Source organism: Aythya marila (genome assembly GCF_965140915.1).
Source record: "Aythya marila genome assembly, chromosome: 1".
Lineage (NCBI taxonomy): Eukaryota > Metazoa > Chordata > Aves > Anseriformes > Anatidae > Aythya > Aythya marila.
The window spans coordinates 52,582,557-52,598,018 of record NC_139042.1 but is presented as its reverse complement, the minus strand read 5'-3'; the positions used below and the strand labels follow the sequence as shown (position 1 = coordinate 52,598,018).

At 34.1% G+C, this 15,462-nt stretch overlaps 1 protein-coding gene across 1 annotated transcript in view; it reads right to left on the bottom strand.

The window, feature by feature from the left end:
• Positions 1 to 1,966: 1,966 nt before the first annotated feature.
• The window catches only part of GPC5 (glypican 5), a gene marked incomplete at both ends in the record, with an annotated part of 755,978 nt that continues 742,482 nt past the window's right edge, over positions 1,967 to 15,462 (bottom strand). The window contains one exon of the mRNA XM_082784520.1: positions 1,967 to 2,127. Within this exon, the coding sequence (XP_082640646.1) occupies positions 1,967 to 2,127 (161 nt within the window). The remainder of the gene's footprint in view (positions 2,128 to 15,462) is intronic.

Sequence of the window (15,462 nt, the reverse complement as noted above, 5' to 3'; positions counted from 1 at the left end):
AGCCTCTGGAATTTCTTTTAAATCCTGCATTCTGATGAGGATGCCTTGGATGCTTGAGGAAATCTCAGGTTGAACTAGCCAGACACTTTTGGGCAGCTGAGTTCTTTTCTTAGGTGTCTGCTGTAATAGGGCTTCATTGACTGTGTTGACAAGGGACTTGGGTCTCTTGCTCATAGAAAGACTTGAGCCCCTTTGTAACAGCAGCTTGATACCTGGGAAATTTTCTCACAGCATCTCAACTGGCATTAATTGCTGGTGTTTTAACAACTAAATGTTACCTTGCTTTTTCACTGACTGTAATGACAGCATAGATACATATAAAATATATAAACATCTGTATGTAGACATATAGATTGAGATAACATATGATTGAATCCAAGCCCCACTGTTCACAGATAAAATGCAATAATTTGTATGTATGTGTATACATACAAAGTATAAATACGTAGTTTTTCTGAGCTGTGAAAAGTAATCCCTACCAAAACTATCTGAGTTTACACTGTGTTTGTTTGCTGGTTTGTTTGTGGTTTGTTTTTCTCTTTAGTGAGAGAAGGACAAATTCTACATTTTCTGTTTTACAGGATTCCCTTAGATGAAGATAGGAGTTTAAATACAAAGCTCATAAAGTGCTGTGCAACTCTTTCATCGGATGATATCACTTGTTTGTAGGGTTGTGATTTGCAGCACAGAGTCCACATGGAGACCAAGTTGTTCTTGGTTTACCCAGGAGTTGATACTATTTAATTTTTTAATGAGCTAAGCAATACAACAGCAAGTTCTCACAAATGATACTGGGGAAAAAAAAAAAAAAAAAAAAAAAAAGATACTGGAAAAACTGGAAAGATCAGCTGATACACCAGATAGTTATTGCCATTTGCAGGGATGTTGCCAGGATGGAGGGATGGACTGACAGAAACTTCATAAAACTCAACAAAAGGAAATGCCAAGTCCTCCATCTGGGGAGGAATACCTCCATGCAACAGTGCATGCTGGTGCTGACTGACTGGAAAGCAGCTTTGTGAAGGAGGACCTGGAGTCCTGCTGGACAGCAAGTTGAACATGACACAGCAATGTGACATGAAAGCAAAAGCAACCAACAGCTTCCTGCACTGAATTATGGAAATCATTGCCACAGGTCAAAAGAGGTGATCTCTACTGAGATTTTTACATGATGAAGATTTTGAAATCATGAAGATTTTTTAATGATAGGAACATCTTTCATTCAATGGGGAGGCTGAGAGATCTGGGACTGTTCAGGCTGGAGAAGAGAAGCCTCAGGAGGATCTTATCAATGTATATAAGTATTTGAATGGAGGTTGCAAAGAAGGTGGTACCAGTAACAGGACAAGAGGCAATGGGCACAGACTGAAATAGTATAGAATCATAGTGTAGGTAATATTAAATGTTTTTTTAAAAAAAGTGCTATGATTGTTCAAGCAATGGAAACAGTGGCCCAGAGAGGCTGTATAATTTCCATTGTCAGAGATATTCAAATACCAGTTGGACTTGTCCTTGGGCAACTTTTTCTAGTAGACTCTGCTGTGAGCTTAGGGTTGCCCTGGATGAGCTCCAGGGGTCCCCTCCACAGTTTTGTGAATCTGTGATTTTGTGGTCTCTTTTTACAAATCTCTTTTAGTGGGTAATGGTGGTAGGGGGATGGTTGGACCAGGTGATCTTAGAGGTTTTTCCCAACCTCAGTGATTCTATGACTCCATGGTAGTTAATTTACTTTTTACACAAAATATTGGTAAAGAAAACATGATTTTGCATGAATATACAGATGTTACAAAAATACAGGAAAAATATTATATAAACAACTTTGTTAATATTCATGCCTAAAGTCAGAGAGGCTGATGTTATGTAACCTGTCATAAATATTACTTTATCCACCAGATCCTTTATTCTAGGCTTGTGACTAGGGATAAGCAGATGACAATGAAACATATATCAAGACAGAGCTAAACAGTTACCAAAGACTGAGAAATAATGTTACCAAGCTCATCAGCATAAATGTCATGTAATCGGCCATTGTTGTACTTCCTACTCCAGTTGTGTCTAAAGTGCTGCCATCGTTGGTTTGATGGATTTGCTTTACATCACTGAGGTTCATCTTGTCTGGCACCCCTGCTGAGACAAATAAGAAAGCACAGTATGATGCCTTGTCACTACTAGTAACATGCTATAGCTAGAAAAAAAAATATATATATATATTCTCAGCACATGGACTGTCACAGCTTGGTTTCTGATTCCCGTGATACTGCCAAATTCAAAATACTTTATAATTGCATCTAAAAACACATACACTATACTATATGGCTATTCATCGTTGAAAGTAATTCAGAGGCCTGCCAGCTCTGAACAAAACTGTTCTTGTAGAAATATATCTCAACAAACATTTGCAGTCTGAAATGAACAGTTTTGCAAGTCCCAGCTGTACCTAAAAGACCACTGCTCACACTTTCTTGGATTTGAAGGAAAAGGGAAATAATTTAATGTCAAATTGCTTGTGTCTACATCCAAATAATATTCCAAAACAACATATACTTGATGCAGGGTATATAACAAACTATGTTTGTTGCTATATAAAACCCCCCTTTTTGGCATAATTTAAACAGACTTTAAAACATTGTAAGGCAAAATTGTAAATGTAACTTTAAACAGGAAACCTTTTACTGAGTTCCGTCTGAATATTTTTACAGCTTTGGACCAAAATAAATATTTCTCCATCTCAAAACAGTGCTTTTTATAAAACAAGTATGTAATCACCCATTTTATTTCCTCTTCATGGTTAAATAATCAGAAGGGCTTGGAGACATTTTTAGATTTGGAAGCATTGTCAGCTACTTGTATTTTCTATTCATACTTCTAGACTGTCTGATCCCATATAGCAACTTGTGGCATGCCACTATCAATCAAAATTAACAGATTTAAATCCAGTGCTATTACATGCAACAAATATTGACATTGTAATTACACTGAGACTGAAAAAGCCTTTATATAAAGCAAAGTCAATATTTATGTAATTAGGTCAATACATATATAATTCAGAAGGTAAGCTCTACTGTTGGAACAGCACTACTAGAATGAAGCTCAGCTCTACTGAGCTGGCATTGATTTTACAGTCTGTTTCTGCATTATTATTCATTGTGTAGGTACTTATTTCCTTTGTATCATTAGTAAAGTTGAGTAAACTACTGATTTTTTATTTTTTTTTTTTTAGGGGACTGTGATGAAGTATAAATATTTTAGTCATGGATTTTTCCTCTTTGTTAAGCTAGTTTAACAGAAGCTACAAAGAATCACTGTGTTTGAAAGGAACAACTTTTTTGGTGCTTGTGTTAAAAATACTCTTTTCTCTAAAAACAGCTTGAAAGCTGCTCTTTGAGAACTTGCTGTATGTACTTAAAATCTCCTTCCTGTAGCTTTGAAAAACCGCATTAAGGGAAGAGTCAGATAAAGTCAATCATGTTGTCTGAAAAAACTGCTAGAATGAATTTGTCTTCTTTGCTGCTGTACTCAGACAGCAGAATAGACTGCTATTTTGTGTGGATTTATTGATCCAGTGCTCTTGCCTGGAATTTGTGAAAATTAGCTCCATGAGTACAATGAAAGTGGACACACAAGGAGGAAGAGCAACAATAGAGGCTGAGAAGGAGTGAATAAATTCCTTCTTATCATGCACATTCAGTAGTAATCTGTCTAGAAAAAGATCAGTCACTCAACACTTCACTGAATGGACGTTTGGTAGATCAAAATGTTTTTTGTTTGTTTGTTTGTTTGTTTGTTTGTTTCAAGGATGTTTTAGAAGTAGATCCAAAAGGATTTGGTGGGGAGCAGGTGTGGAGGGGTGGGAGAGGTGTCATTTCTCCAGAGCATTAGTGAAGAATCCCCTTATCTAAAAATTTCAACAGTCAAAAAAAAACAAAACCTCTAACATGTACAACAAAAAAGTTCACCAAGTGCTATAGGTATAACAAAGCAGATTTCTCCCAGTGTATTTACAGATAATCTATCACATGAAATGTATGGCCTTATCTTAAATATCCAGGATTTTATCTATTTATAATTAAAGGTAATTGCCAAAACAAGGAAAATTTCTAGATTTACACTTAAAAAACAGTGGTCTTCAACTAGAGTGTGTGATCTGAATCTGAAGAAAATGAGACAAGTTATTAATTGCTAACTGAAGAGTCATCTTTAATAGCTAGTGAAGATTTCATTAACAATAATATGGAAAATACAAAAAGAATAGTTTTCTTTTTATAGGACATGTTCTCTCTCTCTCTCCATTTTTTTATTTTTTTTCCCTCTTTCCAACCTGAAATGAAAACTGCAAACTTTAGAAGTTCCAATGAAAAGAGTGTCTATTAAAAATGTTCAGCCATAGCAATACATTTTGCTTTCATCAACTGAAATACCACAGAGTGCTGAATATTTTCTCTGATGTTAAATGGCTATACTTTAAGATTGCAGTATAAACATACAGCAACCCTTTCATCTGTTAAGCCCCATAGATCTATCCCACAAATTTGACTGTATTGAAATGAGAAGTGGAAAAAAAATATACTTAGATATGATCTTAAGAAAAAAAAAAATCACTGAACAGAAAAACACTTAAAAACAGTATATTTTAACAGAACCAGTTTTGTTGGTTTCATTGTTGTTTCCCAAAGAACAACTTTTTTTTTTTTTTTTAGTTTTCAGTTTGGATAAGTTTTATTCCTATACCATACTTTATATTTAAATAAGTAAATCTGTTGTCCATTATATACCTGGATTTGAAAATGTATGCCATCTTTCACACATCATAATTAGTCATAGAAGTCATCCTTTCCTCTAAATGAGTGTAACTTTCTTAGTCCACAACAAACTTGTAATAGTTGTAAGACCTATACAAATGTTTGTATTAAAAAAAAAAAAAAAAAAAAAAAAAAAAAAAAGAGCAAATGAGCAAATGTTTGGATTTAGTTTCCTCACATTTGACTCTGAAATTTTCTTAAAGAAAATGCATTTAAGATTACCAAATCTTTTAAGTGAGTGATGTGTGATAAATGTCTCATTTATATCAAAATCATATTAGAGCTAATATTTTGACTGGAAATGGTGAAATTCAGAAATAATATTCAGAGTTCTTTCTGAAGGAAAGCCATAATTGCAGCAGAGCAGAAGATAAATCTCTAGAATCCAAATATAATATTTTCATGAACCTATATAAAGTAAAATAGTCAATGATCACGTCTCCGACTGCAGCATTAGCTGTGAAATCCAGTTATTGGCTGCAATTTAAAATTTTCTTAGTCAGTTTTAGAAAAGATTAATCAATAAAAGAATTACAGCAAACAGTGTGATATATATAACAGCATCTTATTATAACAGATGCAAAGTATTTCTAATGTTCTTTTAGCTTCTTTTAAAGATATCTAAAGCTTGTGAAATGTAGTGATACTGACAGCCTTGACATCTGACCTGCTAAATTTTCCAGAATATCTACAGCTATTATACAATATCCTTTCAATACACAGCAGCAGATTTTAACTTTGATTTGAAAAGTCATACCTTAAGACATGGAAGATTTTCATTTGACATGGAAATTTTCTATTGAGATTATCAAAATCTTGCAAAAATGGGCTATGACTTTTAAACAGTCTAGGAACCATGCTAGGATTTAAAACTTTTTAAACGTTTTAAACAGAACATCCTTTAATAGTGGCCTGGTTTGAAACCAAACCAGTATTTTTTTGTGTATCTGCAGTCTAACCTCAAACATCTTGCTACCTTAGCTGCTATTTGTTGGGTAGCATATGCCAGAGCTTAGAAGGCTTTTCAAGGGAACAAGAAGCTAGCAAATGAATTTCTGTGGGAATCTGGTTGCACATAAACCCTATCAAAGCTTTACAGAGAAGGAACTACTGGATTTCCCTCTGTGCATCTGCTATGGTTTAACCCCAGCAAACTAGTGGTCCATCCACTTCCAGGAAAGCAAAGCTCATCATGCACAACAGTTTATCAGGAGGAAAAATGCCATCACTCTGAAAGCCATCCACTTCCTCCTTCTTTACCCCTAAGACATGGAATATATATTTGGTCAGTCTGGGTCAGGTGTCCTGACTGTGTCCTCTCCCAGCTTCTGGTGCACCCCCAACTTCCCCACTGGCAGGGCAGCGTGAGGAGGTGAAAAGTCCATGGCTCAGTGTAAGAGCAACTAAAACCATTGGTTTATTATCATGACTATTTTTCACCAAAAATCCAAAACACAGCATTACACTACAAAGAAAAACATCACTCTACAAAGAAAATAAACTCTATCCAAGCCAAAACCATGAAAGAATTATTCTTCTTATGACATTCCAGAAAATTCAAAATACAGCTCTTGTGGCACAAGCATTTATGAGCCTCAAATATGAGGAAGAACTTGAGAAAATGGGATAGTGTTTCAGATAGTTAGGAAACTATTCTGCAATGTAGCTTTTACAAGACAACATTCCTCTGAAGTTGTGTAAAATTCTCCTAAGCAGGGCACATAGTTATTTCAGTCACTATATATATAATCTAAATATCAGGATAACATGTGAGACATGGAAAAAAACAAACAAGCAGACAAACAAGAAAAAACAGTTTGATAACTGGTTCAAGCAAAGTCCCAAAATTCAGAAAAAATATCATAAAGAAGATTTAGAAGAGGGTAAAGAGATACATAGAGTTTAAGTGAACAAAAGAAAAGGCTGCTATACTGTAAACATATGTATAATATGAATTTAGAAATGTAATTTACAGTAGCGAGATACCTGGAAAAAGACAACGTTGCAGGGAGTTGGACATGAATTTATTCATATCAGTAAGGGTCTACAACATTTTGTTGAAACAGAAGCAGTTTGATTTAGGTGCAACTGATAAAGTAAATGGCATAATTTATAGGAAAAGGCAAGAAAGAAGACTAACATAGAGATTAAGAAGAATGAAGGTATGGTGATAACAGAGTAATAGGTTCTGAAACTTATAGATAGCAAGAGCTAAGGCTATCTCCTTATTGTGTCAAGAAAATACCAACATTGATGAATATCAACACATTTTTGTCCTATGAAGGCGAACACAGTATTAGTTTGATTATTATAATTCACTGTAAAGACATCTCAATAATGATTATGCAACCAAACATTAAAAAAGGTATTAGTTGATTTTAACAAACAAACAAAATAACAACAACAAAAAACAACAATGAGAAAAGAACTTTGCACTGGCATTCCAGAAGTTAAAAGTACATAGTAGTTACCATTTTCTTGATCAGATTTTTGCCAGCTGAAACTTTAAAGCCTTTAAAGGTCTTCTCCCTTTCTTTTACTGTTCCTCCCAGCTTTATTCCTAATTCTATAATATACAAAAACATTTCTAAATATAGTTATGCTAACTAGATCACAGAGCTATGTTCAAATGCCTTAGACATGCTTCTGTTTATATGTAGTGGTTTCTGTGACAACTTCCATTTCTTACTTTAAGAAACATATAAATTTGCTTACTAAAAAATCACGATATATATATATATATATATATATATAAGAAAAGAAGTATTCAGTATTGATCAGATCATTCTCCAGATGGTGTTTTAAAGCCATTAATCTTAAAAAACTCACAAAATACTTAATGGTATCCGGTTCTTAGAAAGAAAAGTAGAAACAATGAACTATGAGTAGTATTATTCAGAGACACTTCCAAGTGAAGTTCTTGTGATAATGGCTGTGAAGTCTCAATGAAGGGAGAGAAAGATGGCTGAGAAGAACTACCTTATGAAGGATATATGGCAAATGAGGCCATATTCATATTTTTATGACTGTATCTATATTTGCAGAATCTACATGTAAGGTGTATACCTAAAAAGAAAGCATATGCATTTGTCACATGAACATAGGTCCTTATAGTACACATACAGATGGTGTATACATCTTCTTTAGGAACTCTGTATGTCTTTAACATATTATATAAGTTTTACCTTCTCCATTGAGCAGTAGCTGAAATGAAAAAGAGCAGAAGGCTGTAGTAGGTGATCTAAGAGAACCCTTCCTATCTCAACTGTTCTGTGATTCTGTAAGTATTAAATGTTTCACAATTCAGCACTGGTAATAAAGCAAATGAACAACAAAAATGTATTTCAATAAAAAGTATTAGAAAAGAAAGCGCACACATTACTTTACCGTTCTTTGACTGAACGGCTTTTGAAGAGGGGAATAGTGATATAAGCCATATCCCTGTTGAGAAATTGTCTGAAATTAACATAGTGAAAAATGTGTCTGTTTTAGTTTCTTTAGTTTTCATTTAATGAAGAAGAAATTAACAGCTGATTCAAAGAGGCTAAAAAAAAAAAAAAAAAAAGTCAAAAATTTCAAGCATTTTTCCAGTGAAAGGAACCTCCTTTGGGAGGTTTTTGGCCTTAATTTTAAGGAAAAATAAATTATCTAATAATGCACACGAATTTGCCATATCTGAATTATAAATCAGTTTACTCAGATGGACTTCTTAACATCTCAAGCATGTAGTCTTTCATATAAGTTCTGTTTGATTCATGGTTCATGTGAAAAGGGCTTAAAGAGTCAAAATGATTCATTTAGAAGTAATGGAGGATTGCTTTATGGAATTTATAGCTACATAAACTTTTGTATACTTGTTGTCACTATCAATTAAATTAATGAATCAGCACAGAAAATTAGCACAGGATACACCAATATTAAAATTGTATGTTGTAAGATGGCTCTCATTCCTATCCCATTGTGTAATTTTGTGAGGTTTAAAGTCTTAATTTGGGTGTAATAAATTATTGTATCTGATTGTGTCAATCCCAATAGGTTGTCAGCAACTGTAAGGTGAAAGAGCAGAAAAGGTTCAAAACCAAAATGCATAGATTTTTCCCAAACACTAAAGTTTCTATTTCACTAATTGCTTCTGCCTGTGACCATTGCCTGGTGCTTTAGAGGTTGGAGTAGCGATAGAATATAGTGAACAATTTAGATAACCAGACCACTGGGACACCTAACTTCTGGCACTGATTAATGTGTGCCCTGGAGCATAGGAATACATATTTATAATCCTTATAAAATGGAATGAATTATTCCATAATTCTCATAAATTCATGCTACTTTCTCTACAACTACTTTGCATCATGCAAGAAGAAAGCAAAGTAAAAGCAATAAAACAAAAACAAAACAAACAACAAAACAAACAAAAGCACCAAAGATTGAAAATGTGCTTAAACCTTCACAGTTGCATGAGATCATTTTTAACTATAAAGGCCAGAGTCTTTTAAATACATTAAAAATATTCAGTACAGCTCTTTTTAAAATCACAGATGAACTCATGTTTTGGCAGAGCAGAATTTCATCTTTTTTGCTATAGTGGCTATATGCATCAGTATGTATTAGAAATAAATAGCTTAAGTGTGAGCACCATCCCTAACGTAACATAAGGTAGTCTTATGCTGATACTAAACTGGTGAGTTTAAGAAGATAATCACAGATGATACCTAAGGCATTATTCATTCCACTTCATTTTTCATTTCTATACTGTATATACTGTGTATTACAAAGAGGATTTTGTTGCCTAAACATCGCTATCTACTGACATGTTAGATGCTGAGGAGGAGTGTATTGCACTTGACATACACCTACCCATCCAAAAGAAGCTTGTTTCTTAAAAAGCCCTGTAAGGATGTTTTGGATATACTAAAGCATCTCCAGTGGCATTTGGCACTTCTGTTTAGACAACTGGATCCTGTACTGCATCAAAGTTGCAGCTTCCACAACAGTGAATGTAGAGAGACATTAGTAAATGCAGCAGAAGCAAACGGAGTACTCAGACATAGGTATTTAGTCAGAATTTGATTACATTAATTCTTTGTTCGTTCATTCACTACTGAATGATCAAAAAATATTTTCTTTGAATTAAAGTCAAAACTTTAAGTCAAAGTCATAACTTTGTCTTTAAGCATTTCTTGGTTTCAGCATTAAGTTTGTTTGGTGTTGAAGGGCTGCCATTTTGTCAGGAAAATAGTGAATCAGAGTCCAATGTGCACAAACATCTCTGAGGAACCAGTATTCTATGAAAGTATTTCCTTCTGAAATAGGAAAAGATCCATTGTAACTATATTTACATAACTAAATACACATCCCACAAGGAGATCCTTGAGTTAAGGTGGTATTGAGTGGCTTATGTCTACTGTGCTCAGATATCAGTTCATAGAAGAAACTGCTGAACAAATCACAACTACGTACTGCAGTGTCCTGCATCCCTTCTTAGCCAGAGGTTGTCTCCTTGGCTAGAAGATCCAATTATTATTTCATTTTAGTTCAAAGTGCCTGGAAACAAACAATCAAACAAAAACAAGAGGGCTGTGCTGCAACTCACCAGGTGGTGTTTTAATAACTCAAAACTGGAGGAGCATATAACAGGTTCTGGGATATGATATCCAGGCATGGGAAAGTGTTTTGAAAATAACAAGCCAACTGTTGAAGGACTTTCTAAGTCAGAGAAATCCAAACCTTCAGCTGACTGGCTTGTGCTGCCTTTTGGAAGCAGTCCTTGCAATGAATTATCCACAGAACATGAGGTTTGTTTTGGAATGGGGATGGTTTTCCTTATCACCTAACCATGGAGTGAACTGACACTTATCCGGTTTTCCAGTGGAAAACTGGAACTGAAACCAGGAGACAAGGCGCAAGCTGAGATACTTGGCGGTACAGATGTAGCCAGTGAAATTACCAAAATTCAGAGAATTGCTTAGTGTCACAGGAAGGTTCTGTACTTGGACATTGAGGTGCTTGAGCAAGTCCAGAGAAGGGTAAAGAAGCTGGTGAGGGGTCTGGAGAACAAGTCTTACAAGGAGCGGCTGAGGGAGCTGGGATTGTTCAGCCTGGAAAAGAGAAGGTTCAGGGACGACATTATTGCACTCTACAGGTACCTTAAAGGAGACTGTAGCGAGGTGGGGGTTGGTCATCACCTCGCCTCTGTTGCTGGCCAGTTATTTCTTTCAATGAAAAGCAATCATACAAGTTTTCACGTCTGTTTCTAGGAAAGGTAGGTCAGGAACCTGTTTCAAATCCCAGGCCAGGACCTTGAGTACAAACACCAAAGTATAAACCTGATTTATTTGCTACAATTCAAGGTAGGACAGTGAAATGTCTATTGATAATTTACCTCTATCTTGCCTTCACAAGGGGAGATAATTTATGACTAGGACTTTTGTTTCCATATACAAAGTATGATGCCAATCATGCCATCATTACTTTTTTTTTTTTTTCTTTTTTTCTTTTTTCCTCATAGTAATCTTTGCTTTATCCAGTCTATTCTTAAGTGGCAGAGATTTCAGCAGTTTCTCCAGGGAAAGTTACGCCACTGCCCATATAACGTAGTTCTCCTTAACAAGGTGCAGGTAAGACCTCTTTGAAACACATTGTACTGAGCTGTTTTGGGGTTTTGCTCTATCTAAGCACTAAATGATCTTAAGAGTCTTTTCCAACCTAAATGATTCTATGATTCTATTATTCTATTATTTTATAAATATAGATATTGTTATGAAGAAATTTTCTGAAATAGGTAGTAGGTGTTTATTTGGAGGAAATAATTTGACCTAAAATAACAATACACTATTCATCGCAAATAACAATTTTAAATGCACAGGCAATACCAAGTAATCTCAACTACAAACAAGGAATGCTGTTACAGTCATTAGAAAGCAGTTAAGAAGCCTGTCTAATAGCATCAACTAAGAGAATTCTGCATGGTTAGACATATGTTTGGAAATGAATCTGACATATCATGTTTTACAGCACATGTTTTATGAAATTTGTATATTAGAGAGGAAAAAAAAGTGTAACCAATGATCTTAATATAAGTCTGACAAGTCCTTTGAACTACAAGAGCAGCAGACATTAAGTCTCTAGTCTAGTATTTGAAAGTTTTCATTCAAAGTTGTCAGTGGCATTTGTTTCATATTATATATTAATGAACTTAGTATTTCCATGTAGAAAACAAAGCTTTTATGATTTAATGCAACAAAGACAAGTGATGTCACAAATCAAAACATATCAATTTATTTTGCATTCTTTGAGACTCACAAATAGATTACATTATTTGTTTAAACTGTTAACGTATATTAGGTTTGCTTGAAGGATGACTTTAACATATAGCAAAGTATTTCATGTCTAGAATACTTGCTTTTGTTTTGGACACAAAGACATAACTGTATTTTTCCTCCGAGGCAGAGAGAACCACAGTAACCTTCATTAGCTCTTCTGCTATTGCTTTCTCGCCCAATAACCTCTAAATCCATGTTCATTATAAAACATGTTCAGTGCTCTTGGGAGCTGAAATCAGTATTGTAAATAACATCAGTTTTAGATTAAGAACTCCATCTTTCCATCTTTTTTTCTATTTTTTAACCTTTATCATTCACTTATGCAAAAGCTTCATAATCAATACAAAGTGATAGTAGGGCTAAAGCTCTATAAATCAGACTGGGTAGAAGTAAGCACATTCTTCATTCTTTGAATTTTCATCTGTTCAGTGCTAATTTCTGAGTCAGAATTCTCATATAAATTACTGTCCTTCAGAATAATTTACCTACATGATTCTTTTCTATTTTTTTTTTAATCTTTCTTAAATTATCATTATTTTGCTCTAGAAGGTTTATAATCAACAATTCTGGTCTGAAGAATGCTATCATCTAGAAGAGAGATGAATTTGAACTGAAACTTGTGAAAGTAAGACACAAACTCTGAGAAAGTTTGGGTTGAGGAAGAATGCTACTACTTAGGCCCTTTAAAAAATACATATATATAAATATATATATATAATATACATATATATATAATAACAGTAATAATAATAATTTATTTATTTAAACTTTTCAGATTTCCAAGATTTATGACTCAATTTCACTGCAGCAGTTCATTGTTTTACTGTTTGTCTAGATGTTGCTTTTAAAATAAAGGTATAAAGCACATCTTTTCTAGAAGTTAAGTGAAATCATTCCACATTTATAAAATGATTACGTAATTTTAGCAATTTATTCTAGTTATTCCACCTAGAACACCAGTTATTCTACTATCTTTAAAGGAAATATAACATGTATATTAGCTTAATCTGCCCAAACACTGATATATTAAACTGTGCTTATTTTTCATCAGTAAATCAGTAATGCTTGATATACATGGTATGAGTGCTTGTAGTGATTTCCTCATCTTGTCTGCCAGATGTAGGAATATAAACCCACCTGTTGCCATGTGCAAGATCCCCATAGAGAACTAAGTCAGAGGGGTGAGTGATCAGTTCTATGATCTTTTTTTTTTTTTTTTTTTTTTTTTTTTGAAGTAGTTTTATTGCATCCTAGAACGACTTCAATGTGGGATCAGATAAGTATTGTCAAGAGAGATAAGGATCATGATATTTTAACCTGGAAAAGGACTTCATTTGTCAGACAAACATAACACCATAAAGCACCCAGAAACATGATGAGAAAAATATAATCTGCTGCTGATTTCTGACCTGAACTCACATCAAAAACTGGACTACCAACAAAGAAGAAAGTATGGAACAGTAGAGAAGGTTGATGCCCATGTGTCCATTCCCTCCGTGTAAACAAAAACACTTTTTTGTTGTTTTTTGTTGGTGCTTGTTTTTGTTTGTTTGTTTGTTTTTACTTATAGAAAAGAATGAAAAACAGAGATCTTCCCTAGTTACTAATTTCTCTTCCTTCCTGGGACAACTTTTGTTTCCTCAAGTTTTAGCTAAACTATAATGCTGGAAATGTACCAAAAGCATAAGACTCAAAAGAGTTTAATTCCCAGTATCCTTTTAAAATTGCACTTTCTGCTCAGATTATGAGGTCTAAAAAATACATTTTTTCATAGAAATTTTCATTTCAGAGACAGCCCTTTTTGGCAGAGTGGTCCATTTACTTTCAGGTTAGATGAAAGCCTTTGAAAAATACTATGTGTTTGCTGATGAATATTGATCTGCATTCCTCAGTGTATTTAGTATATTTATTATGAAATGTCATAGAAAGTCTTGTGTACATCCCACAAGCATAAGATTTTTTAGCTGAAGGTACAAAACATGAGCATTAAAACAATGAAACTAGTGCATTCTTGAAATTCAAGGGTAACCATCAGCAATTCAAAGACTAAACCTGTTACCTGTAGCAGTGCTACCTCTCACTGGCAAAGCTGATCTGGCAGAATTCATATCTGTAGGCAGGTTACACATAAATATATGGTTCTTATTCAGAAACATACAAATAGTAGTGTTTTTCTGGCTCCCAGACATCCGTACTTGAATACATCTGTTCTGCTCTTCACACCCCATAGCCTAAAGAAGCTGATCATCAACTTGATTAGCTTTTTTTGTGTGACTAGGGAAAAGCAGTTTCTAAGAAAAGTTTATCTGTCAGTTTTCAGGCTTATAAGAGAAAGAAAAAATAAATAAATAATAGAATTTAACAAGAAGTCTCAGGATAGCATGTAGGAGAAAAAAAAAAAAAAGGTTGAGGAAAAAGGTGATTTCCTTGTTTTCCAGGTGAGTGGTGTGGATATGAGTGAAACAAACAAAGAGAGAAACAAAAAGTATATTGTTTCAAGAGTTTTTTGGCTTCTTATAATATAATATAGTTATAATAAGCTATATATTGTAAGTAATACATTATAAGTTCCTTACTGTTCCTTACTTCTAACTGAAAAGGAAAGCCCATCTAACTTAACTTACAGTGAAACATTAAAAAACAAACAAACAAACAAACAAACAAACAAAAAAACACACTGCTATTTCTGCTTAATTAATATTTGATAATTCATATAGCTTTTTTCAAAGTAGCTTTTTACTCACAAGGTACCTCTTCATGAAGAACATGAGTACAGATAGATGAGAAACAGATGAACTTTCATAGTCTTGAGTTTTAGCTTGAAGATTTTAATCCAAGACAGAAAAAGTTGAGCAAACAATGAATGACAGTTGAAAAGCATAGAAAAGAAAATAAATGAAGAAGACCTCTACAAGAACTACTTTTGGTGCTTGGGAGACACTAAAACTGCCATAAAGCCATTTCCAGTGGGGCATGGTAAATTGAACTCTAGTATTGTCAGTGAGGAGTCATCTGAAAATGTTAAAGAAACTACTTTTTCATGCATGGGTGACAGGATATATTGTGGAGTCATTTTGTATGCTTTCTTTCCATTTCAAGACTTCAAGCCCTTATCCTGACCATTTCCTGTCCTTTAAGCAAAATAAATGTTCTTCATGAATCTAAGTATTAACAGATGAAGCATCAACAATTTTTTAAGTGACAATACAAGAACAGGAGATGGTAACAGAATGATTTTGGCAGATAAAAACTTTTAGGAGAGAAAGAAGCGTTATGGTAAAGATTGGTCTCAGATTCCAAAGGCAGCACAGCAGAGCAAGCTTATACCCAAGAGTTTATGAATG